The sequence below is a fragment of the Thalassophryne amazonica genome, chromosome 10 (genome assembly GCF_902500255.1).
Source record: "Thalassophryne amazonica chromosome 10, fThaAma1.1, whole genome shotgun sequence".
Lineage (NCBI taxonomy): Eukaryota > Metazoa > Chordata > Actinopteri > Batrachoidiformes > Batrachoididae > Thalassophryne > Thalassophryne amazonica.
In genome coordinates, this window is record NC_047112.1 from 81,729,194 (window position 1) to 81,755,681 (window position 26,488).

At 41.1% G+C, this 26,488-nt stretch overlaps 1 protein-coding gene across 1 annotated transcript in view; it reads right to left on the reverse strand.

The window, feature by feature from the left end:
* Window positions 1-26,038, reverse strand: part of LOC117518141 — a 35,365-nt gene extending 9,327 nt beyond the window's left edge. Inside the window, exons 1-10 of the mRNA XM_034179201.1 lie at window positions 25,955-26,038; window positions 17,970-18,125; window positions 16,205-16,343; window positions 15,122-15,291; window positions 7,397-7,531; window positions 4,391-4,576; window positions 3,717-4,255; window positions 3,467-3,609; window positions 1,380-1,601; window positions 138-380 (exon numbers count right to left, since the gene is read on the reverse strand). Of these exons, the coding sequence (XP_034035092.1) occupies window positions 138-380; window positions 1,380-1,601; window positions 3,467-3,609; window positions 3,717-4,255; window positions 4,391-4,576; window positions 7,397-7,531; window positions 15,122-15,291; window positions 16,205-16,343; window positions 17,970-18,125; window positions 25,955-26,038 (2,017 nt within the window). The remainder of the gene's footprint in view (window positions 1-137; window positions 381-1,379; window positions 1,602-3,466; window positions 3,610-3,716; window positions 4,256-4,390; window positions 4,577-7,396; window positions 7,532-15,121; window positions 15,292-16,204; window positions 16,344-17,969; window positions 18,126-25,954) is intronic.
* Between the last annotated feature and the right edge of the window lie 450 nt (window positions 26,039-26,488).

Sequence of the window (26,488 nt, forward strand, 5' to 3'; positions counted from 1 at the left end):
GTAAATAAGTAAAGTTTAGAAGTAAAATATAAATAATGAAAAATGATGTGATGATTGCTGTGGAAATGTGCATTATGTGTGCTTGACATCATACAAAACTGAGTGTGAACAAGTTTTTTTCCCCCCCAAACACTCACACAGCAGGAGGCACAGTGCAGAGAGAATGAGGCCGATGGCTGGAGCACCGAACTCGGTTGTAGTTTTCTTGGCACCCAAGCGTGCGAATGACTCACAGCTCTTTACGTATTCACATGTACAGACGTGAATACTAAAAACCTCACTGGATGGGCAGGACAAACCCTGAGCATCTGCCACCTCCACCTGCAGCTCATGTAAACCTGGCCACAAGGCTTCAGTGGAGTGAAACGCTGCAGTGGTCGCTGCAGAGACAGAGGAAAGGAGCATACTGTGTGTTATTACCAGGGTAGTAACAGTAAGAGTGATCTGGCTCAACTACATTCCAAAATTCATCTGTTTACATCCATTTCCTGCAGTGGGTTCCACTTGTGATCTTGCAAGGGTAGTGGAGCCTGTTTCAGTATGTGTGTGTATATATATATATATATATATATATATATATATATATATATACACACACACACACACGAGGTCTGTTAGAAAAGTATCCGACCTTTTTATTTTTTTCAAAAACCTGATGGATTTGAATCACGTGTGCTTGCATGAGCAAACCTTGAACCTTTGTGCGCATGCGTGAACTTTTTCACGCCTGTCGATTGCATCATTCTCTGGTAAGCACCACCAACAACAAACAAACAAACAAACAAAACGTGAGACTGGGTTGTAGTTAACTATGAGATAATGGAGGAACAGGACCGCCTGCCCAATGAAACTGCTTTCCAGTTGTTTGTCTTGTTGCTTATGACCCCTGAAATGGAATTATTGTGTATAAAAATGGTGCTAATTCCAGAATGGTGAATACACTATTTTTGTTTAAATCCAGAGAATTAAAGCTGAAAATCTGGACTATACGGACATCTTCTCTGTGGCATTTCAAATCTATTGTGATGGTGTACATAGGAAAATTTATAAAAATTGTGTCGCCAGCAAAAAACATGGATTTGATGGTCAGCATTGGGCCAAAACTTTGACCTTGGCTTTTGATCTTGACCTTTAACCAATATTTCTCAAAATCAATTCACTTTATTCATGCTTGAACCTCAATCAGCTCACTAAGTTTGATCAAAATCAAATAAAAACTCTGAGTTATACTGATCACATCCATACAGGCACAAGGGGACACTGCAACAAAAAACATTAACCCTTTTTGTTATACCAGTGCTGCTGTGTGTAACAAAGACCTTCCAAAATTAAAAGTTGCAATCTCTCACTTCAATTTTCAGTGTGGCAGATTGTCCTACCATTGATGATTTCTACTTCCCAGTTTCCCGTGGTCCCATCAGGAATGATTCTGAAGGTAAATGGATCAGCAAAGGGAGGCATGTCCTCGTCAAATGCGGTGACATATACAGTTTTCTCATCAGAGCACAAACTGCTGTTGGCAGTGGTCAGGGTGGGACAGTTGTCATTGTGGTCAGTAACGTGAATGGCTATCGTCCCTGTGGCCGTCTTATGTGTTGCGTCTGAAGATTAAAAGAATTAAAACAGCTGAAACAGCATGCAAATTACAAAAATCACCATGGAGATCCATTCTGTGCTATAAAGCTCTGGCCAGTAATGTAAAACCTGTTTCATACAATCCTGGGCCCTGAACAGTGCATAGAAAAGTTTCCACAGTGCAGCTAGAAAGTATTCACAGCACTTTACTTTTTCCACATTTTGTTTTGTTGCAGACTTTTTCCAAAATGGATGAAATTAATTTTTTCTTCAAAATTCTACCCACAGTACCTCATAATGACAATGTGAAAAAAGTTTTGTTTTTAATGTTTGTAAATCGATATATATAGAAAAAAAAAAACAAGAAATCACATGCTGAAAATAATTGGCAAAAAACCAAAACAAAACAAAAACAAACTGGAACAAGGCTGTAACATTACAAAATGTAGAAAAAGTGAAGTGCTGTGAATACTTTTTAAATGCACTGTAAATGCTGTTGCACCAACAAAAATTACTATGTGTGTAAATACAAATAAATAAATTAATTAATAAATAAATAAAATGGGATTCTGGTCATACATATAGCACTACGTTTTAGCTGTTGATTAATCTGACATGTTCTAAACCACATGCCTGTGCACATTCATGGGCATTTGTGTATATATATATATATATATATATATAAAACTCTAAATTAACTATATGATAAAAAAATCCGCTTGTTGCCTGGGTTCTTTACTGGAATAATGGGTAAGAGAGTGAAGAAAATCAACTTTTGTGAGATGGACATCGAGGTGTTTGTGTGTGGGCATAGCAGAGAGACAACAACAACAACATTATTATTATTATTAATAATAATAATAATAATAATAATAATAATAATAATAATAATAATAATAATGGTAATGACAATAATAATAATTATTATTATTATTGGTTTCAGTGTGGAAGGTTTCTGGTTCACCCCCCCCACCTGCCATGTGAAGTTGCATCAGGAAGGGCATCCAACACAAAACTTCTGCCAATTCAACATGCAGATCCACCTGGAATTTGCTGTGGCGACCCTGAGTGAAAACAAGGGAACAGCTGAAGGGACTTACTAGAAAGAAGACTCTTCAGTGAAGCACCTAAATTTGGACATCATTGAACCATCACCGAGGGGTTCTGACATTGCACTCTAAGAAATTGAATGCAATATTAACTTACTCTAGTTATGTCAGCCAGTTCCACATAACTTGAATGTTTAAATGGAAGCAGAATATACAATTAATTGTAAAAATATTTACAATTAATTGTATATTTAGAATTCACACACACACACACACACAATTCTGGCAAAGGTTTTCTGTACAGTGCAAAACATTATGTAACTGTACACTGTCATACTTTGCACCTGGGTGTGTTCAAGCTGTCAGATTTACACCAGGCTGTTATGATGATATGGTTGACACATCCTGAGTCACAAACTGGGTTGACTGGTTCTCTCAAAGTGCACTTTGTCTCATTTCATTATGTATATTTAGTACTTTGAGTATGAGCTGCTAACCTATGGCAAGTGTCATCATGATTAGGAAGTAAATCAGGAATTTTTTTTTTTTTTTTTCAGCTTCTCCCATTTTGCACAAGGCAATCACAGCAGATCTGCTGTGGCTCTGCATTGCTTGGTATAAGCTTTAATCTAGATCCCCTTCTTGTTGCAACTCCAAATGTACTGTGGGACAAGAGCGTTCTTGAACCCACACCTGCCAGGTGCATGCACCGCATGCTGTAGGTACCAACCCAATCTCATGCCATTTCATGATGTCATGTATTGCTATTTATCCCCATTTAGAACATGGAAATTAAATGCTGTTCTACATGTTAAAGTGACAGAACATGTAGGTAATATTACCTTGGCTTATGGCAAGAATCTTGGCAATGTATGTCCCATTTACCAAGAATGGTGACTCTCGATCTGGTAGCTTGTTGATCTTAATTTCTGCAGTTTTGTCATCAATGGTAATCCAGTTGTCTGGGTCATAGGCTTTAGCATAGCTGAAGAACAACAAATGCAACATAAACAGATTTTTTTTTTTTTTTTTGGTGATTCAGTGAATGCTTCATTGTTGGCTTACCATCCTATCTCTTAAGGGTTGATTTACCTGACATTTTCAGCCATTGTTCCTGTGTCTGGGTCAATAGCAGCAAATGTTGTGATTATACCATCTTTGGGCACATCTTTTGGATCTTCTGGCACAGCAACATTCTTTGTGGTGGGCTTGAATACCGGACCCTCTGGTAAATTATTTACTGCAATCTTGATTGGATATGTTTTTCCTGGTGCACCTTGCTTTGGCTTTGTTTTGGGCTGTTTTGGTTTAAGACCACCGCTTAATCCAGGCTTAAGACCAACTCCAGGGCCAAGACCAATTTCAGGTTTAAGTCCAGCATCCAGACCAGCATCCAGACCGGCATCCAGACCTGCATCCACACCTACATCCAATCCTAGATCCAGACCCATGCCTGCACCCTGGTCCACACCAACTCCAATCCCTGCTTCTGCTGCACCACCAACTGCAACCCCACCCTCTCCAACAATAACATCCACATACATTTTAATAGCATCACCTTCATAAAAAGGAGCTTCATTTGTTATCATCAGGTCAAGATCAAGATTCTGCACTTCTTCAAAGTCCACAGCCTGGTGGAATGAGGAACAAGAAGTACAGTACAAAGGTTGAGGAATTCTCAGTCTGGTGAATTGCAGTATGAGTAATAATTCACAATAATGACTAAAAACAACCAAAATTAAAAAATGTTAAATCATTATTAATACCTTGATCAGCTTTAGGATGCCCTCATTTTTTTGTTTGTCTGTCTCAATGGAGAAGAGTCCATCCTCATTTCCTTTGGTGATGTTAAACACTGCCAGCCAATTGGGTGAGCATTCAAGGTCTTTATCCAAAGCTTTAATTATCAACACAATGACATCAGCAGTATTTTCATCCACTGCCCCAGTGTACTGCAAAAAATAGCAGGTATCTTAAAGTGAAAATAATATATTTATGAGCACGCACAGTCTTGAAGAAAAATACTGCATTTTGCAAAGCAGTATGATCCCAAAATATTTCATATTTGTGTGGCCAACTTCATATCTTTTGTTAATATACATCTATGCCTGTATTTACAGCCTGCAACACCTTCTAAAAATTTTTGGGACAGGGTTGCTGTGCTGTCATGTTGAGCAGCTACATATCTCTGATCCTCCTGCTGGAATGGCAGACATTTCTGGCATCAGGGTTCTTGTAGCCGATTCGCCAGTAAACTGTGACCCACCAAGTGTTTGTGAGATCTCAAAGGCTGTCAAACAGCTGAGGGCAAGGAAAGCTACCTTTTTGGTAGAAGGGCCTAAGCAGTGGGTCACCCCTTTGAGTCTGGTCTGCTTGAGGTTTCTTCCTCAGTATCAGAGGGAGTTTTTCCAAGGGGAGGTGATGGTCTAGTGCAGGGGTGGGCAATTAATTTTTACAAGGGGCCATATAGGGAACCTGAATTATGTCCGAGGGCCACACCATTGATAACTTGGCTGTCTCCCATTACAAATTTTACAAAAAAATTACTTGTTTAATAGATTTTATAGGTAATTTTTATTATTGTAATAATATGTAGATATTTAAATATACCTAAATAAACCTCTCTAATGATTTGCAACACACAAGCTTGACATTTTTAATATATGTAATAATAATCACAGACCTCATGTGGGCCGGACAGAGACATGCAAAGGGCCGCATGTGGCCCTCTGGCCGCAGTTTGCCCAGGTCTGGTCTAGTGGTTAAGTGTTGGGATTGAGACCAGAGGATCCTTGGTTCAAATCCCAGCCTGACCGGAAAATCACTAAGGGCACTCAGACAAGGTCCTTAATCCCCTAGTTGCTCCTGGTGTGTAGTGAGCATCTTGTATGGTAGCACCCTCACATCAGGGTGAATGTGAGGCATTATTATAAAGCTATGGAAAGTGCTATATAAATGCAGTCCATTTATCATTTACCACTGTCACCTGTGTGCTTGCTCTAGGGGTTGGTAAAGTTAGACCTTACTTGTGTGAAGCAACTTGAGGCAGATTTGTTATGATTCGGCACTGTATAAACAAAATAAATTGACAAAAAAAAAAGAAAGAAAATCCGCACAGCGGTAAAGCTCCCAAAATCTTTAATTGACCAAAAGCAACGTTTCAACCCTGAGGTCTTCTTTAGGCAACTGAAGACCTTCAGTTGTTCAGAAGAAGATAGTTGCCTGAAGAAGACCTCAGGGTCGAAACGCTGCTATTGGTCAATTATAGATTTTGGGAGCTTTACCGCTGTGCGGTTTTTCTTTCTTTTTTTGTCTACTATTCTTGATTATCCTGCACTTGGGCTAATTAGGATTGGATGTGTGCACAACTACTATTTTTATTTTAAAGTAAATAAATTGAAATTGAATTGAAAGCTCCAGGGATCTGGAGCTGAGGTCCTCCAGGAGGGTGGAGAAGCTGCTCTCCTGCTATTGCAAACAATCTTTATTTCAGTCATGTATCATCCCTACAGATCAGGAGAAAGGACTTGTGCCAATCTGGAAAGGAAAGGGTGATCACATGGATTGGAACAACTATAGGGGTATCGCGCTGCTCTCTGTGCTGGAGAAGGTGCTTGCAAGGATTATTCTTAATATGCTTCCATTCTGGCTACTTGCTGCACAGTGACCGGAAGAGTTTGATTTTACATGCAAGATGTCAACCATCAAAGGCATTCTAGCCCTGTGTCTACTCACAGAATGCAATCATGAATATTGGTAGTGCTTCTTCACTGCCTATGTTGCTTTTTGAAAAGTGTTTGATTCAAGTGATTAGACAGCTCTTTGGGACATCCTAAGAATATTGTGGGATCCCCAGGACATTACCGGACATCAAAGCCACCCGATATACAGATACTGTAAGCGCTACATCTGCATTTTTCCCAGTCAAAACTGGTGTTTGTCAGAGATGTGTTCTGGCTCCGACACTGTTGAAGGTGATGCCTTAATATGTTTGGTACTAGGTCCCTTTGAAGGTTCCTTGGCTACTGCTGGAATGACTGTGACAAACGTGTGGTTATTTGGAGAGACTAAGATAAGAAGTATCACTTGCATTGTAAGGGAGTGTCAGCTTTGACATTTTGGCCATGTGGTCCATTTCTCTGTGCATGAGCCAGCGTGCAGGTGTCTGAGTGTTGAGGACCCCAGTAGCTGGAGAAGGCCAAGAGGACACGTACGTTTTGCCTAACTGTGGTATACAGATGGCTGTTTTAGAGATGTCGGGATGGACCAGTTATCTAACTGTGTGGTTGCCCATGTAGTGAAGCGCATGCTTCCAGACTTGACTTGAGTGCCGAAGCACCCGGCGGGAACCCACACAAATACAGGGAGAACATCCAAACTAGACACAGAAAGGACCAGGTGGAAAGTGATCCCAGGACCTCCTTGCTGTGATGCAACCGCAAGGCACCCATATCACTAACTGATGAGTTATTAAAAAAGATCTCTGAAGAATTTTTGTGAAGGGGGAAACTAGCTACAGAGTCCAAGACCATTTTCTACCAAGATGTAAACATGTTTATTTCAGATGTAAAGTTTAATATGGAGAGCTATGAGGAGTGACTTGCTTTTGGATCCTGCCTCAAGCAGCTATTCCAGGAATTGCATGGCCCCATTTTTCTCCACCGCAGAGCAGAAATGAATGTAGCTGTCCTGGTGGCTGTATGTGTGTGTGTGTGTGTGTGTGTGTGTGTGTGTGTGTGTGTGTGTGTGTGTGTGTGTGTGTGTTTGCTCACCGCAGAATCTTTCAGAGTGGGCACATTGTCATTGATGTCCAAGACTTTGATCTCTACAGTCCCTGTGCCTGTCAGTCCTCCCGGTGCTCCTCCCATATCAACTCCTTGTACAATGAGTTTGTAGCTGTCATGAGTCTGTCAGATGAAAACCATGAAAGTAATTACTCATTATCTGCACATCCTTGGGGAATTTATTTGTTTCTGACCGCCAACCTGACTCCCCATGTTCACTGAGAGTCCCATCAGATGAGATGCTCAAAGAGGTTAACATAGCTGTGGTCATTCTCCACAGTACCAACATCACAGAGCCCAGTGTGTCCTGACATAAAAGGCGCTGCAGACTGCCCGGGGTGTGTGTGTGTGTGTGTGTGTGTGTGTGTGTGTGTGTGTGTGTGTGTGTGTGTGTGTGTGTGTGTGTGTGTGTGTGTGTGTGTGTGTGTGTGTGTGTGTATGTGTGTGTGTTGGATGTAGGTGTTGGCATTATTATACGTGACACTGCAGGTCATACCTGCAGACATACCATGCCAGATTCATCCCGAGGTTCCCTCATATGTGCTCAAATCCTTTTGGATCCCGTTTTTCCGCCATTGGAATATGTAAATTGTGGTCCTCAGATAACACATGGACCGCCGTCGGATAGGTGTCCCATCTCGATGGCGCCCAGAGAATTCTGAACATGTGCGTCACACTCGGGGCTGCCGGCTGATCTTGACCAACTGTGTCGACTTCCACAGATGGCTGTCAGAATGTTTTGGAACTGAAATCCGACACTCTTCGGATGTGCGCCAATTCATAACTCCGACGGCACTCTGCGTGATTCCAGCTATGTGTGACGGGGGGTATAAAAGATGCCAGGCAAGGTGTCCGTCAGCTAACCAAGGTGCAAATATATACACTCAACAAAAATATAAACGCAACACTTTTGGTTTTGCTCCCATTTTGTATGAGATTAACTCAAAGAGCTAAAAGTTTTTCCACATACACAATATCACCATTTCCCTCAAATATTGTTCACAAACCAGTCTAAATCTGTGAGAGTGAGCACTTCTTTGCTGAGATAATCCATCCCACCTCACAGGTGTGCCATATCAAGATGCTGATTAGACACCATGATTAGTGCACAGGTGTGCCTTAGACTGCCCACAATAAAAGGCCACTCTGAAAGGTGCAGTTTTATCACACAGGACAATGCCACAGATATCGCAAGATTTGAGGGAGCGTGCAATTGGCATGCTGACAGCAGGAATGTCAACCAGAGCTGTTGCTCGTGTATTGAATGTTCATTTCTCTATCATAATCCGTCTCCAAAGGTGTTTCAGAGAATTTGGCAGTACATCCAACCAGCAACACAACCGCAGACCACGTGTAACCACACCAGCCCAGGACCTCCACATCCAGCATGTTCACCTCCAAGATCGTCTGAGACCAGCCACTTGGACAGCTGCTGAAACAATCGGTTTGCATAACCAAAGAATTTCTGCACAAACTGTCAGAAACCGTCTCAGGGAAGCTCATCTGCATGCTCGTCGTCCTCATCGGGGTCTCGACCTGACTCCAGTTCATCATCGTAACCGACTTGAGTGGGCAAATGTTCATATTCGCTGGCGTTTGGCACGTTGGAGAGGTGTTCTCTTCACGGATGAATCCCGGTTCACACTGTTCAGGGCAGATGGCAGACAGCGTGTGTGGCGTCGTGTGGGTGAGTGGTTTTCTGATGTCAATGTTGTGGATCGAGTGGCCCATGGTGGCGGTGGGGTTATGGTATAGGCAGGCGTCTGTTATGGATAAAGAATCAATCAATCAATTCAATCAATTTTATTTATATAGCGCCAAATCACAACAAACAGTTGCCCCAAGGTGCTTTATATTGTAAGGCAAGGCCATACAATAATTACGTAAAAACCCCAACGGTCAAAACGACCCCCTGTGGGCAAGCACTTGGCGACAGTGGGAAGGAAAAACTCCCTTTTAACAGGAAGAAACCTCCAGCAGAACCAGGCTCAGGGAGAGGCAGTCTTCTGCTGGGACTGGTTGGGGCTGAGGGAGAGAACCAGGAAAAAGACATGCTGTGGAGGCGAGCAGAGATCAATCACTAATGATTAAATGCAGAGTGGTGCATACAGAGCAAAAAGAGAAAGAAACACTCAGTGCATCATGGGAACCCCCCAGCAGTCTAAGTCTATAGCAGTATAACTAAGGGATGGTTCAGGGTCACCTGATCCAGCCCTAACTATAAGCTTTAGCAAAAAGGAACGTTTTAAGCCTAATCTTAAAAGTAGAGAGGGTGTCTGTCTCCCTGATCTGAATTGGGAGCTGGTTCCTCAGGAGAGGAGCCTGAAAGCTGAAGGCTCTGCCTCCCATTCTACTCTTACAAACCCTAGTAACTACAAGTAAGCCTGCAGTCTGAGAGCGAAGCACTCTATTGGGGTGATATGGTACTATGAGGTCCCTAAGATAAGATGGGACCTAATTATTCAAAACCTTATAAGTAAGAAGAAGAATTTTAAATTCTATTCTAGAATTAACAGGAAGCCAATGAAGAGAGGCCAATATGGGTGAGATATGCTCTCTCCTTCTAGTCCCCGTTAGTACTCTAGGTGCAGCATTTTGAATTAACGGAAGGCTTTTCAGGGAACTTTTAGGACAACCTGATAATAATGAATTACAATAGTTCAGCCTAGAGGAAATAAATGCATGAATTAGTTTTTCAGCATCACTCTGAGACAAGACCTTTCTAATTTTAGAGATATTGCGTAAATGCAAAATACATATTTGTTTAATATGCGCATTGAATGACATATCCTGATCAAAAATGACTCCAAGATTTCTCACAGTATTACTAGTGGTCAGGGTAATGCCATCCAGAGTAAGGATCTGGTTAGACACCATGTTTCTAAGATTTGTGGGGCCAAGTACAATAACTTCAGTTTTATCTGAGTTTAAAAGCAGGAAATTATAGGTCATCCATGTCTTTATGTCTGTAAGACAATCCTGCAGTTTAGCTAATTGGTGTGTGTCCTCTGGCTTCATGGATAGATAAAGCTGGGTATCTGCGTAACAATGAAAATTTAAGCAATGCCGTCTAATAATACTGCCTAAGGGAAGCATGTATAAAGTGAATAAAATTGGTCCTAGCACAGAACCTTGTGGAACTCCATAATTAACCTTAGTTTGTGAAGAAGATTCCCCATTTACATGAACAAATTGTAATCTATTAGATAAATATGATTCAAACCACCGCAGCGCAGTGCCTTTAATACCTATGGCATGCTCTAATCTCTGTAATAAAATTTTATGGTCAACAGTATCAAAAGCAGCACTGAGGTCTAACAGAACAAGCACAGAGATGAGTCCACTGTCTGAGGCCATAAGAAGATCATTTGTAACCTTCACTAATGCTGTTTCTGTACTATGATGAATTCTAAAGCCTGACTGAAACTCTTCAAATAGACCATTCCTCAGTTAGCTGTTTTACAACTACCCTTTCAAGAATTTTTGAGAGAAAAGGAAGGTTGGAGATTGGCCTATAATTAGCTAAGATAGCTGGGTCAAGTGATGGCTTTTTAAGTAATGGTTTAATTACTGCCACCTTAAAAGCCTGTGGTACATAGCCAACTAATAAAGATAGATTGATCATATTTAAGATCGAAGCATTAAATAATGGTAGGGCTTCCTTGAGCAGCCTGGTAGGAATGGGGTCTAATAGACATGTTGATGGTTTGGATGAAGTAACTAATGAAAATAACTCAGACAGAACAATTGGAGAGAAAGAGTCTAACCAAATACCGGCATCACTGAAAGCAGCCAAAGATAACGATACGTCTTTGGGATTAGCAAAGAAAGTCATGAAGTCATTACTAGTTAAAGTTAGAGGAATACTCGGCTCAATAGAGCTCTGACTCTTTGTCAGCCTGGCTACCGTGCTGAAAAGAAACCTGGGGTTGTTCTTATTTTCTTCAATTAGTGATGAGTAGTAAGATGTCCTAGCTTTACGGAGGGCTTTTTTATAGAGCAACAGACTCTTTTTCCAAGCTAAGTGAAGATCTTCTAAATTAGTGAGACGCCATTTCCTCTCCAACTTATGGGTTATCTGCTTTAAGCTGCGAGTTTGTGAGTTATACCACGGAGTCAGGCACTTCTGATTTAAAGCTCTCTTTCAGAGGAGCTACAGCATCCAAAGTTGTCTTCAATGAGGATGTAAAACTATTGAAAAGATACTCTATCTCACTTACAGAGTTTAGGTAGCTACTCTGCACTGTGTTGGTATATGGCATTAGAGAACATAAAGAAGGAATCATATCCTTAAACCTAGTTACAGCGCTTTCTGAAAGACTTCTAGTGTAATGAAACTTATTCCCCACTGCTGGGTAGTCCATCAGAGTAAATGTAAATGTTATTAAGAAATGATCAGACAGAAGGGAGTTTTCAGGGAATACTGTTAAGTCTTCAATTTCCATACCATAAGTCAGAACAAGATCTAAGATATGCTTAAAGTGGTGGGTGGACTCATTTACATTTTGAGCAAAGCCAATTGAGTCTAATAATAGATTAAATGCAGTGTTGAGGCTGTCATTCTCAGCATCTGTGTGGATGTTAAAATCGCCCACTATAATTATCTTATCTGAGCTAAGCACTATGTCAGACAAAAGGTCTGAAAATTCACAGAGAAACTCACAGTAACGACCAGGTGGACGATAGGTAATAAATAAACTGGTTTTTGGGACTTCCAATTTGGATGGACAAGACTAAGAGTCAAGCTTTCAAATGAATTAAAGCTCTGTCTGGGTTTTTGATTAATTAATAAGCTGGAATGGAAGATTGCTGCTAATCCTCCGCCTCGGCCCGTGCTACGAGCATTCTGGCAGTTAGTGTGACTCGGGGGTGTTGACTCATTTAAACTGACATATTCATCCTGCTGTAACCAGGTTTCTGTAAGGCAGAATAAATCAATATGTTGATCAATTATTATATCATTTACTAACAGGGACTTAGAAGAGAGAGACCTAATGTTTAATAGACCACATTTAACTGTTTTAGTCTGTGGTGCAGTTGAAGGTGCTATATTATTTTTTCTTTTTGAATTTTTATGCTTAAATAGATTTTTGCTGGTTATTGGTGGTCTGGGAGCAGGCACCGTCTCTACGGGGATGGGGTAATGAGGGGATGGCAGGGGGAGAGAAGCTGCAGAGAGATGTGTAAGACTACAACTCTGCTTCCTGGTCCCAACCCTGGATAGTCACTGTTTGGAGGATTTAAGAAAATTGGCCAGATTTTTAGAAATGAGAGCTGCTCCATCCAAAGTGGGATGGATGCCGTCTCTCCTAACAAGACCAGGTTTTCCCCAGAAGCTTTGCCAATTATCTATGAAGCCCACCTCATTTTTTGGACACCACTCAGACAGCCAGCAATTCAGGGAGAACATGCGGCTAAACATGTCACTCCCGGTCCAATTGGGGAGGGGCCCAGAGAAAACTACAGAGTCCGACATTGTTTTTGCAAAGTTACACACCGATTCAATGTTAATTTTAGTGACCTCCGATTGGCGTAACCGGATGTCATTACTGTCGACGTGAATTACAATCTTACCAAATTTACGCTTAGCCTTAGCCAGCAGTTTAAAATTTCCTTCAATGTCGCCTGCTCTGGCCCCCGGAAGACAATTGACTATGATTGCTGGTGTCGCTAACTTCACATTTCTCAAAACAGAGTCGCCAGTAACCAGAGTTTGATCCTCGGCGGGTGTGTTGTAGAGTGGGGAAAAACGGTTAGAAATGTGAACGGGTTGGCGGTGTACACGGGGCTTGTGTTTAGAACTACGCTTCCTCCTCATAGTCACCCAGTCGGCCTGCTTTCCCGGCTGCTCGTGATCTGCCAGAGGGAAACTAACGGCGGCTAAGCTACCTTGGTCCGCACCGACTACAGGGGCCTGGCTAGCTGTAGGATTTTACAAGGTGCGGAGCCGAGTCTCCAATTCGCCCAGCCTGGCCTCCAAAGCTACGAATAAGCTACACTTATTACAAGTACCATTACTGCTAAAGGAGGCCAAGGAATAACTAAACATTTCACACCCAGAGCAGAAAAGTGCAGGAGAGACAGGAGAAGCTGCCATGCTAAACCGGCTAAGAGCTAGTAGCTGCGCTAAGCTAGTGGATTCTTAAAAAACACACAAAGTGAATAATGTGTAAATAATTTAGAGGTGATTCAGCAGAGGGAGTGCTTTAGTTAAGGCACGTGAAGATTACACTGTGAAACAAATCGTTAACTAGATCAATCTAACTGCACAGATTAAACAGCTAACAGATACAGCAAAACACCGCTGTGCTCCGGAACAGGAAGTGATACAATACCGCAGTGAGAGCCAACCACCAGTAGAGGCAAGCAAGAGCTCGCAATCAATCAACACAGGTGCATTTTATTGATGGCATTTTTAATGCACAGAGATACCGTGACAAGATCCTGAGGCCCATTGTTGTGCCATACATCCAAGAACATCGCCTCATGTTGCAAGGATCTGTACATAATTCTTGGAAGCTGAAAATGTCCCAGTTCTTGCATGGCCGGCATACTCACCGGACATGTCACCCATTGAGCATGTTTGGGATGCTCTGGACCGACGTATACGACAGCGTGTACCAGTTCCTGCCAATATCCAGCAACTTCGCACAGCCATTGAAGAGGAGTGGACCAACATTCCACAGGCCACAATTGACAACCTGATCAACTCTATGCGAAGGAGATGTGTTGGACTGCATGAGGCAAATGGTGGTCACACCAGATACTGACTGGTATCCCCCCCAAATAAAACAAAACTGCACCTTTCAGAGTGGCCTTTTATTGTGGACAGTCTAAAGCACACCTGTGTACTAATCATGGTGTCTAATCAGCATCTTGATATGGCACACCTGTGAGGTGGGATGGATTATCTCAGCAAAGGAGATGTGCTCACTATCACAGATTTAGACTGGTTTGTGAACTATATTTGAGGGAAATGGTGATATTGTGTATGTGGAAAAAGTTTTAGATCTTTGAGTTCATCTCATACAAAATGGGAGCAAAACCAAAAGTGTTGCGTTTATATTTTTTTTTAGTGTATATACGTATATAGGAAGTGATAGTCTAGTGGTTAAATGTTGGGCTTTGGAACAGAGGATCCTTGGTTCAAATCCCAGCCTGACTTGGAAAATCACTAAGGGCCCTTGGGCAAGGTCCTTAATCCCCTAGTTGCTCCCGGTGTGTTGTGGGCACCTTGCCACAGTTTGCCCCCTTGCATGGCAGCAACCTCACATTGGGTGAATGTGAGGCATCGATATGTAAAGCACTTTGAGCATCTGATGCAGATGGAAAATATGATTTTTTTTGTTTCATTTAAAAGGAGGAGGAGTAACAGGAAGACAGAGGACGGGAAGTAGAGGAACAGTAGTAGCCAGTAAACCAGTATTGATCAGTATGCCTGGTATTTATATTTGTGTATTTATATTTACGTATATTTGCAAACTGCTTTTTTTTTTCTTACTTTCACTTTTGATTCTCTGTGTGCTTCTTACCCTGTGTGCTCCTATATAGTGCTGGAACTTCAATTTCCTGAGGGAGTATTCTAATCTAACATAGGCTATTAACAGTGTAACATTTGAATGACATTTTTCAAAAATTTACAGCAACGTATTGGCAAAAAGTTTGTGATTTGCACTGACTGTTTTTTAAAACGATGATTTGTTGAGGGATTACCTCTCTGTCCAGTGTGGGCTCTTTAACCATCAGTTCCCCTGTCTTTGCATTTATGCTAAACATTTCTCCAGTTCCTGCTGGCTCTTGACTAATGATGGAGTAGGAGATCTCTGAATTAATTGTTCCTTCTTGATCCTTATCTTTCCCTACAATGTGCATAACATGGGTTCCTGCAGAGGATCACAACACAAAACCACAGTAAGTGGAAATGATTAAGTTAATGTGTAATTTGAAAATACAAATCTTTGGAACAATCTAATCAGCTCATCTACTCTTCATAGAGTATTCTTACTATTCTATATTATAATAACCAAGTAGCCTCTGTGTGCGTGTATGCGTGTGTATGGCTTTGATCACTGAGAAACTGGGGAGAGCTGACATTTGCTGTTTGGCATGCTTGTGTATTTTGGGTCAAGGATGAATGCTGCAAAAATGGAAAGTTGACAGGACTAATATCTTTGGAAAAATTTGCAATAATAGCTAACAACAATGAACAATGGATGTAGTGTTGCAATGCACCATGGCAGTTTGGGGTTTTAATGTTGTTATTGTGGTTCATGTTAGTTTAACAGTGTTGTTAGTGTTACTGATTTATTGTGTTTTGTAGTTCAACTGGTTTAGTCAGTTTAGTTAATTGTCATGTTGCAGTTACCATGAGTGAAAAGCGTAGTGCTTTGATGTGCATGCATGCATGTGTATAACTTCGATCATGGACAAACTGGGGAGAGTTGACATTTGCTGTCTGGTATGCGTATGTATTTTGGGTCAAAGATGAATGCTGCCAAAACAGAAAGTTGATAGAACTAATATTTTTTGGAAAAACTACAGATATTAGCAAACAACACTGAACAATGTTATGATTACATTCTGGACTTACACACCATTCCAGCAGGGAATCATCTATATATTAAAAGCGGCCGCGCATGTGTGATTTTATTTAGTAAGTTCAAGTTTACTGTTCATTTGAGACAACACCATTACATTGGTACCCATCTCATGACACCCCGTGTAAAATGTAAACAGGACAAACAACTTCTAAACTTTTTAAAATAGTGAAATCTGTAACTGTTGCTGTTCAAGTACCTGGTTTGCTGACTTCTGTGACGCTTCCAACATGCAGCTCAAAATAAGGAGCGTTGTCATTAATATCCACAATATAGACCATTAGTGGAATATTTTCCTCTGCTGGAGTCCCATTTCGGTACCTAGCACATCCTGTTAGCTATGTGAATGATATAAGGAATAGATACACAATTAGGTACAGGTATGCAGAAGCTAATATTTGTATTTTTTTTAAACTTCATCTATGACAATAAACAAACAAACAAACAAACCAAAAAAAAAAACAGAATGGAACATCCATCCATCCATCTTCTATACCCAATTAAGGGTCATGGAGGGCTGGAGCCTACCCCAGCAGTCATAGGGCATGAGCTGGGGTACACTATGGACATGCTACATCTCACAAAGCAAAGCTTTAGAGTACCCTGCTGAGTTTTGTCCATTCGGTACTTTAACATTTCTCATAATCCCCCTACACTTCCCAGAATGCACCGTGGTGCCAGCAGAGTTCTGGTGTTTCAAAGCCATGTAAACAATTCCTAGCAAGGATGTGGATGGCGCTGATTCAGCGACTTCACAAGCGATTATAATAATGACACGTTCTCTCAAATTGAGAGGGTTATCTAGAGGAGGTGTAGCACCTGTGATGACCTTCTGCTGTGCCTCGATGTTGTCTTGTTGTCTATACTTGTGGTGTGTTTACATTGTGCCCTAAACCGGAACTCTGCTGAAACCGACCTCTTGAGTGAGTCACGGACTGCCAGATGGTGTGAGATTCACAACTGTGAATACTTAAATCAACAAGAGCGACAACGACAACAACAAAAACTTCTCTGTTAGTTCTCGGTGCAACGGTGATGTCTAAAATATGCCAATAGTCATCTTGAACCAAATACTGGTATCCCGACTTAAAATGTTGTAATTCTTCAGCAGTGATTCTGCCTTTCTCTTTTATGTTTCTACCTCTTCACACCTTGGGGCCAATGCTTAACTGGCTGATCAACGATCTGTTGATTGCAGTCATGGTAAACCTGCTTGGTCAAAAATTATAAATAGTGGCATGTTATGGGGACAGACTAGGCAAGTCAGACCTGTCCAATGGGTAGTCTAAAACTGAGGTGGTTTAAGTGTGTTAGTCCTGGCCTAATTCTGTGCTTCTGTGCTTCAATACATGGTCAGGAGGTGACGCTTGCATCAAGAGAATGTCTTTCCAGGCTATCAAGCTTGAGCAAAGGGCAAAAACATTCAGGCTATTTTCACGGCAAGTACTTTGTACCCAATGTTAGTGTAGATGGTATGCTATGGGAGCAGACTAGGCAAGTGAGTTACAACAGATCTTATTTGACATATTTTCAGCCTGCAGGTTTAAAGATTAGTGTAAACCTTTCTGTCAGTCAGATGACATCCAAACTACTGTACACATAATCTGAATGTGACTTGACCGTCTTCTCAAATGGTTTGCAACATACTATCAATGTGACATCTGCAATTTGTGGGTGTCAAGAGTGTAATGTAGTATGGAACAATCAGCTATTACAGTTATGATATAGTAAATGAAATAAAAAAAATTGTCAAGTACGTTGGTTTTACAACTGCTTCATCACTATTATATTGTTTTGAAGAAATCATACAAAATCTCCACCTTATTTGATCCAGATATTGAATCTGAAGGCAAAAATTTAAAAAACATTTGATCCCCAAAACAGTAAAAATCAACCACGGGTGTGTTTTCTGTTGCTCCACATGCATAGAAAACATTCTGACTGAAATTACTGAGAGGACTTACGTTGAAATACGGATATTGCTCACGGTCCACGACTGCAGTGACAGTTACGAAGCCAGTGTCAGGGTTCACCTTAAAGAGGTTAACTGGTGGCTTGTCGGCTCCTGGTCCAGTAAGACAATACTCCACGGAAGCCAGTTTATCATGATCTGAGCGTATCTAACAACAAAACACAGAGAAATAAAGCATTTCAAATGACCATAAGTATCAATGATTATAAATGGGAAATGTTTCTTAAATAATGAAATGTTTCAGCAACATTCTCAAAATCACACACTGTTTATCTTTACAGATAGATAGATAGATAGATAGATAGATAGATAAAGAGAGAGAGATAGACAGAAATGTGCCTACACTCCAGACAGATTTGAATGAATGAATGAATGAATTTATTCAAGCACACACAGTCAAAAACAACAACAAAAAAACTTACAACAAAGAAAGAAAATGGATTTACAATGCATGGGGGGTAAAAAACCCCATCTATTCCCACTCCATCTTCAACCACTTCAATCTCTTCAACTTAAGGGACACAATCCGGATGCTACCAAACAAATTTACATTTACAATGGGCAACACACAAAACTCATCCTTCTTCAGCAGATACATATCTTGAAAACATCATGTCTTTATACTGATTTTTAAACTGAGTGATATTTGGACATCGTTTGAGTCCCTCCGTCAGGTTTTCCATATTCTAGGGCTACACATGGAGACACAGAAACCTTTCCTGGTCGTCCGAGCACCAGCAATTTCAAATTATACAAGCCCTGTAAATTATATTTTCCCTCTCTCTCAGTAAACAGTTCTTAAATTCGAAAGGGCACTTGTTTATTTTTCACTTTGTACATTAATTGAACAGTCTTGAACAAAATCATATTGTGTAGTTTTAATATTTGAGATTTAATGAACAATGGGTTGGTGTGGTCACGATAACCTGCATTATGAATTGTTCTTAATGCTGTTTTTTCAAATCAAATCAAATCAAATCAATTTTATTTATATAGCGCCAAATCACAACAAACAGTTGCCCCAAGGTGCTTTATATTGTAAGGCAAAGCCATACAATAATTACGTAAAAACCCCAACGGTCAAAACGACCCCCTGTGAGCAAGCACTTGGCGACAGTGGGAAGGAAAAACTCCCTTTTAACAGGAAGAAACCTCCAGCAGAACCAGGCTCAGGGAGGGGCAGTCTTCTGCTGGGACTGGTTGGGGCTGAGGGAGAGAACCAGGAAAAAGACATGCTGTGGAGGGGAGCAGAGATCAATCACTAATGATTCAATGCAGAGTGGTGCATACAGAGCAAAAAGAGAAAGAAACACTCAGTGCATCATGGGAACCCCCCAGCATTCTAAGTCTATAGCAACATAACTAAGGGATGGTTCAGGGTCACCTGATCCAGCCCTAACTATAAGCTTTAGCAAAAAGGAAAGTTTTAAGCCTAATCTTAAAAGTAGAGAGGGTGTCTTCTCCCTGATCCGAATTGGGAGCTGGTTCCAGAGGAGAGGAGCCTGAAAGCTGAAGGCTCTGCCTCCCATTCTACTCTTACAAACCCTAGGAACTACAAGTAAGCCTGCAGTTTGAGAGCGAAGTGCTCTATTGGGGTGATATGGTACTATGAGGTCCCTAAGATAAGATGGGACCTGATTATTCAAAACCTTATAAGTAAGAAGAAGAATTTTAAATTCTATTCTAGAATTAACAGGAAGCCAATGAAGAGAGGCCAATATGGGTGAAATATGTTCTCTCCTTCTAGTCCCTGTCAGTACTCTAGCTGCAGCATTTTGAATTAACTGAAGGCTTTTCAGGGAAGTTTTAGGACAACCTGATAATAATGAATTACAATAGTCCAGCCTAGAGGAAATAAATGCATGAATTAGTTTTTCAGCATCACTCTGAGACAAGACCTTGCTAATTTTAGAGATATTGCGCAAATGCAAAAAAGCAGTCCTACATATTTGTTTAATATGCGCATTGAATGACATATCCTGATCAAAAATGACTCCAAGATTTCTCACAGTATTACTAGAGGTCAGGGTAATGCCATCCAGAGTAAGGATCTGGTTAGACACCATGTTTCTAAGATTTGTGGGGCCAAGTACAATAACTTCAGTTTTATCTGAGTTGGCTTCATGGATAGATAAAGCTGGGTATCATCTGCGTAACAATGAAAAATTAAGCAATGCTGTCTAATAATACTGCCTAAGGGAAGCATGTATAAAGTGAATGAAATTGGTCCTAGCACAGAACCTTGTGGAACTCCACAGTTAACCTTAGTCTGTGAAGAAGATTCCCCATTTACATGAACAAATTGTAATCTATTAGATAAATATGATTCAAACCACCACAGCGCAGTGCCTTTAATACCTATGGCATGCTCTAATCTCTGTAATAAAATTTTATGGTCAACAGTATCAAAAGCAGCACTGAGGTCTAACAGAACAAGCACAGAGATGAGTCCACTGTCTGAGGTCATAAGAAAATCATTTGTAACCTTCACTAATGCTGTTTCTGTACTATGATGAATTCTAAAACCTGACTGAAACTCTTCAAATAGACCATTCCTCTGCAGATGATCAGTTAGCTGTTTTACAACTACCCTTTCAAGAATTTTTGAGAGAAAAGGAAGGTTGGAGATTGGCCTATAATTAGCTAAGATAGCTGGGTCAAGTGATGGCTTTTTAAGTAATGGTTTAATTACTAATTAATAATTAATTAATAACTAATTAATTAAGGTGCCAGCTTCACTGCGGATACAGCCGGTATTCCACGTCTCCAGACTCAAACCCTGCCACACCTCTCCCCTCTGTGCCCCTGGACCGGCGCCGCTGCCTGCCTGGATCATCGACGGGGAGCCGGCTTGGACTGTGCGCCGGCTCCTGGACGTTCGTCAAAAGGGCTGGGGATTCCAGTATTTGGTGGACTGGGAAGGATACTGACCCGAAGAACGCTCCTGGGTGAAGAGGAGCTTCATCCATTTCTACGCCCGGCACCCGGACAAGCCTGGTCGGGGGCCAGGAGGCGCCCGTTGAGGGGGGGGGTCCTGTTGTGTGGGCCGCTGAAGAGGAGGTACTGCTGGCCCACCACCACCAGATGGCACCCTGCTTGAAGTGCGGGCTTCAAGCATGAGAGGGTGTCATAGCAACCGGGAGTGACAGCTGTCACTCGTTATCAGCACCAGCTGTCACTCATCCACATCACATCACCACCACCATAAAAGCCGGACTGCAACTCCACCTCCCCGCCGAGAAATCAGCTATCAGAAAAGGTAATTTCTCTGCTAAACGTGAACCTGCATTATAGTCTGGACTCTTTTTGCAGCCGTATTCCTGTGGTGTTCCTTATCCGTTGGATTGGCGTTAGGTGTGATCAGCGACGGCTTCGCTCCACACTCCATCCAGATAAGTGGTTAGACAGGAGCTGCACGAGTGTGTGATTGGAGGTGGAGGTGCTCCCTCCCAAAAGAATACAGACTGTGGGATTACTGATTGTGCGAATTCACACTCATCACTAGTTTTTCTGTTCTCTGCCAGCAGTACCAGGTCTGACAGCTGGAGACGGTGACCACCTGGGGACCCAGGACTTGGCGGCTCCGGTGTTCTTCAGATCTGTTGGCGGTGAAGGCCGTGTGGGATCCGGCTTGGCTCAGGACGGATGTCTCCTATCCTCAAGCCTGCCCACACGTCACTCAAATCTGTAATTCGGTGGTACCTAAACTGTGATTGTCTGTATTTCGTTGTGCACTACAACATTAAATTGTTACTGTTTGGCTTATCCATTGCCCGTTCATTTAACGCCCCCTGTTGTGGGTCTGTGTTCCTACACCTTCACAACAGTAAAGAAGGAATCATATCCTTAAACCTAGTTACAGCGCTTTCTGAAAGACTTCTACTGTAATGAAACTTATTCCCCACTGCTGGGTAGTCCATCAGAGAAAATGTAAATGTTATTAAGAAATGATCAGACAGAAGGGGGTTTTCACGGAATACTGTTAAGTCTTCAATTTCCATACCATAAGTCAGAACAAGATCTAAGGTATGATTAAAGTGGTGGGTGGACTCATTTACATTTTGAGCAAAGCCAATTGAGTCTAATAATAGATTAAATGCAGTGTTGAGGCTGTCATTCTCAGCATCTGTGTGGATGTTAAAATCGCCCACTATAATTATCTTATCTGAGCTAAGCACTAAGTCAGACAAAAGGTCCGAAAATTCACAGAGAAACTCACAGTAACGACCAGGTGGACGATAGATAACAACAAATAAAACTGGATTTTTTTGACTTCCAATTTGGATGGACAAGACTAAGAGTTAAGCTTTCAAATGAATTAAAGCTCTGTCTGGGTTTTTGATTAATTAATAAGCTGGAGTGGAAGATTTCTGCTAATCCTCCGCCTTGGCCTGTGCTACGAGCGTTCTGGCAGTTAGTGTGACTCGGGGGTGTTGACTCATTTAAACTAACATATTCATCCTGCTGTAACAAGGTTTCTGTAAGGCAGAATAAATCAATATGTTGATCAGTTATTATATCATTTACTAACAGGGACTTTGAAGAGAGAGATCTAATGTTTAATAGACCACATTTAACTGTTTTAGTCTGTGGTGCAGTTGAAGGTGCTATATTATTTTTTCTTTTTGAATTTTTATGCTTAAATAGATTTTTGCTGGTTATTGGTGGTCTGGGAGGAGGCACCGTCTCTACGGGGATGGGGTAATGAGGGGTTGGCAGGGGGAGAGAAGCTGCAGAGAGGTGTGTAAGACTACAACTCTGCTTCCTGGTCCCAACCCTGGATAGTCACTGTTTGGAGGATTTAAGAAAATTGGCCAGATTTCTAGAAATGAGAGCTGCTCCATCCAAAGTGGGATGGATGCCGTCTCTCCTAACAAGACCAAGTTTTCCCCAGAAGCTTTGCCAATTATCTATGAAGCCCACCTCATTTTTTGGACACCACTCAGACAGCCAGCAATTCAGGGAGAACATGCGGCTAAACATGTCACTCCCGGTCCGATTGGGGAGGGGCCCAGAGAAAACTACGGAGTCCGACATTGTTTTTGCAAAGTTACATACCGATTCCATGTTAATTTTAGTGACCTCCGATTGGCGTAACCGGGTGTCATTACTGCCGACGTGAATTACAATCTTACCAAATTTACGCTTAGCCTTAGCCAGCAGTTTCAAATTTCCTTCAGTGTCGCCTGCTCTGGCCCCAGGAAGACAATTGACTATGGTTGCTGGTGTCGCTAACTTCACATTTCTCAAAACATAGTCGCCAATAACCAGAGTTTGTTCCTCGGCGGGTGTGTCGCCGAGTGGGGAAAAACAGTTAGAGATGTGAACGGGTTGGAGGTGTACAGGGGGCTTGTGTTTAGGACTACGCTTCCTCCTCACAGTCACCCAGTTGGCCTGCTTTCCTGGCTGGTCAGGATCTGCTGGAGGGGAACTAACGGTGGCTAAGCTACCTTGGTCCGCACCGACTACAGGGGCCTGGCTAGCTGTAGGATTTTCCACGGTGCGGAGCCGAGTCTCCAATTCGCCCAGCCTGGCCTCCAAAGCTACGAATAAGCTACAGTTATTACAAGTACCATTACTGCTAAACGAGGTCGAGGAATAACTAAACATTTCACACCCAGAGCAGAAAAGTGCGGGAGAGACAGGAGAAGCCGCCATGCTAAACCGGCTAAGAGCTAGTAGCTGCGCTAACCTAGCGGATTCCTAAAAACACACAAAGTGAATAATGTGTAAATAATTTAGAGGTGATTCAGCAGAGGGAGTGCTTTAGTTAAAGCACGTGAAGATTACACTGGGAAACAAATCGTTATCTAGTTAACTAGATCAATCTAACTGCACAGATTTAACAGCTAACAGATACAGAAAAACACCGCTGTGCTGCGGAACAGGAAGTGATACAATACCGCAGTGAGAGCCAACCACCAGTAGAGTCAATGCCAAAAGTCTTTTTTGAAGAATGAATAATGGTTGCACTGTAGTTATAATTGTTGCTCCACTGTAGTAATAACTGTTGCCCCAAACTTCAGCACAGTAAGTCAGGTAGGGTGAAATCAGTGAACAATACAAAGTATGTAGTGCTTTGCAATCAAGAACATGCTTTGTGTTATTTAATACTGCAATACCCTTTGATGCTTCCTTTTGAACATGTTGAATATGAGCTTTCCAATTTTTTCATCAATAATGACACCTAAAAATGTATTTTCTTTGACAAATTCTATGTTTACCTCTTGTATATTTAGCTGAATTTGTATGTCTTTTTTATAATTTCCAAATAACATTAATTTAGTTTTTGACAAATTTAATGATAATTTGTTAATATCAAACCATCTCTTTATTATTACAGTTCCTAAATTCCTAAATTTCAGGTCCCAATGACCCTGTGAAATGCTGATGCTGTAATCACTCCTATGTGTGTTTGTGTCTGTGTGAACAAAATAACTAGAAAAAAAAGAAGGGGGGGGGGGGGGAGCACCCATCAGGATGAATTTTCACCAAATTTGGGAGAAACATTACTTGTGTCAGTGTTTCCAAATTATTGTTTTGAACAGATCAAGGTGAAGCAAAATCCCCCCCCCAAACACACTCAATTACCATAAGCTCTCTGCAACCAGAGTGGCAAGAGATTTGATGAAAAGCTGACACTGATCAGTAAAATGTTTAAGCTGCAAAGAAGTCGTAATATGAAATCATATACGGTAAAACAAACAAACAATAAAACCCCACCTTACTGAACTGTGTGTGATCCCTTGAAGATGCTAACAATAAGCATGAAAAACATATACAGTAATTCAATATGAGGGGAACGTGAAGAGTATGTGTTAGCCCTCTGATGCTTTTGATTTCTCTGTGTGATGTCATCCAACTCATTTCTAATGACGTCCACCAAAGATGGAATAAAATCGTTTATTTATTTTCTGTCTTCTTTTAGCAGGATTACATCAAAACTACTGCACGGATTTTGATGAAATTTTCACCACAGATAGATATTAGGGTATGGAAGGGTCCAAGAAATTTTGGAGGTGATCCGGATTCTGGATTAAGATTTCACTTTAGATAAGATAAGATAAAACTTTATTGATCTCACAGAGGAGAAATTCACATGTTACGTCAGCTCTTAAAAAAACACACAAGATGGGTGCAAGTAGAGGAAAATGTTCATCAAACAGTGTGTGCAAGGATAAGCAATAATAATAATACTTGTAACAGTACAATAAAATAAGAAAATTAGGTTTTATATATATATATATATATATATATATATATATATATATATATATATATATATATATATATATATATATATATATATATACACATACATACACATACATATACATACATACATGCACATATACACATATGCACACACGTACACACATACCTATACGCATACACATATACATATGCATATATATGTGTATGTACATATATAAGTACATATGCATATATATAAACATGATTGGGATTGAAAAAGAGATAGGAGCATCTTATTTACAATATGTGAAGTGGAATTTAGATGTGATAAGGTGACATTAGTGCTGGGATTTGTAAACGAGTTGTTATTGCACATGATTTGTGGACATATTATTGCATGTGGTTATTTCACAGTGTTATTGTACAGTCTTTATGTAGGCTTTGAAGTATTATGTCAAAACTACTTCATGAATTCTCACTAAATTTGCACTACAGATAAATATTAGGGCATGGAAGACTCCACTGAATTTTGGAGGTGATCCGGGTATAGATTGGCAGACGTCAGAAATCTCCATTTTCTCTTTTTATCTGATGAAACAGCTGCTGTTTCTGCACTCGAAGCACAGCTGTCCATCTCTGACCAGTCTTTGGGATCCAGTTTGTCCTTCTAGTTGTGGAAAGCAGTAAACTGTAGTTTGCATGTGCCGTTATAGCAAGCATTAAATTTTCCATGTTCCTCCCATTGAAATTACCAAAAAATCTGATTGGCAAAGTATCTCACACCTCCAACAGGTGAATGCAGCTTTTCAGATCCAAAATCTCACCCACATCACTCAGTAGGAGGAAATAGTCCTTCATGCGTGCCATGTTCGCATTTGTCATGTTTGCACAACACCCAAAACAAATGTCGTGCACTGATGCAATTAGGAATGCTTTGTTACACGTGGCACCATAGAGAATGGTCTTCCAGGCACTGGAGCTTTTCTTCAGAAATCTGAACAAAAGTAGAGCTCCACTATTTGACCGTCTAACTTGCGTTTATCATTGCTATCAACCGAATCCAACTGCTGAGCATTCAAACAAGTTGTTTCACTGCAGGGTTGGTGAGATAACAGCTGCCAGGAGTGTGACAGGAACCAGTTCAGAGCTTAATGCTTCTGACATTTCTGGAAGTCATCCATCAATTCATCATGTTGCTTTAACCCTCAAGCGACCAAGCTATTGTAGCAACTAATATGACCGATTGACCCATTTGACTTTATATTGGAAAACGTCTACAGGCCCCTTCACACATAACACAAAAGATGCAGAAACCGA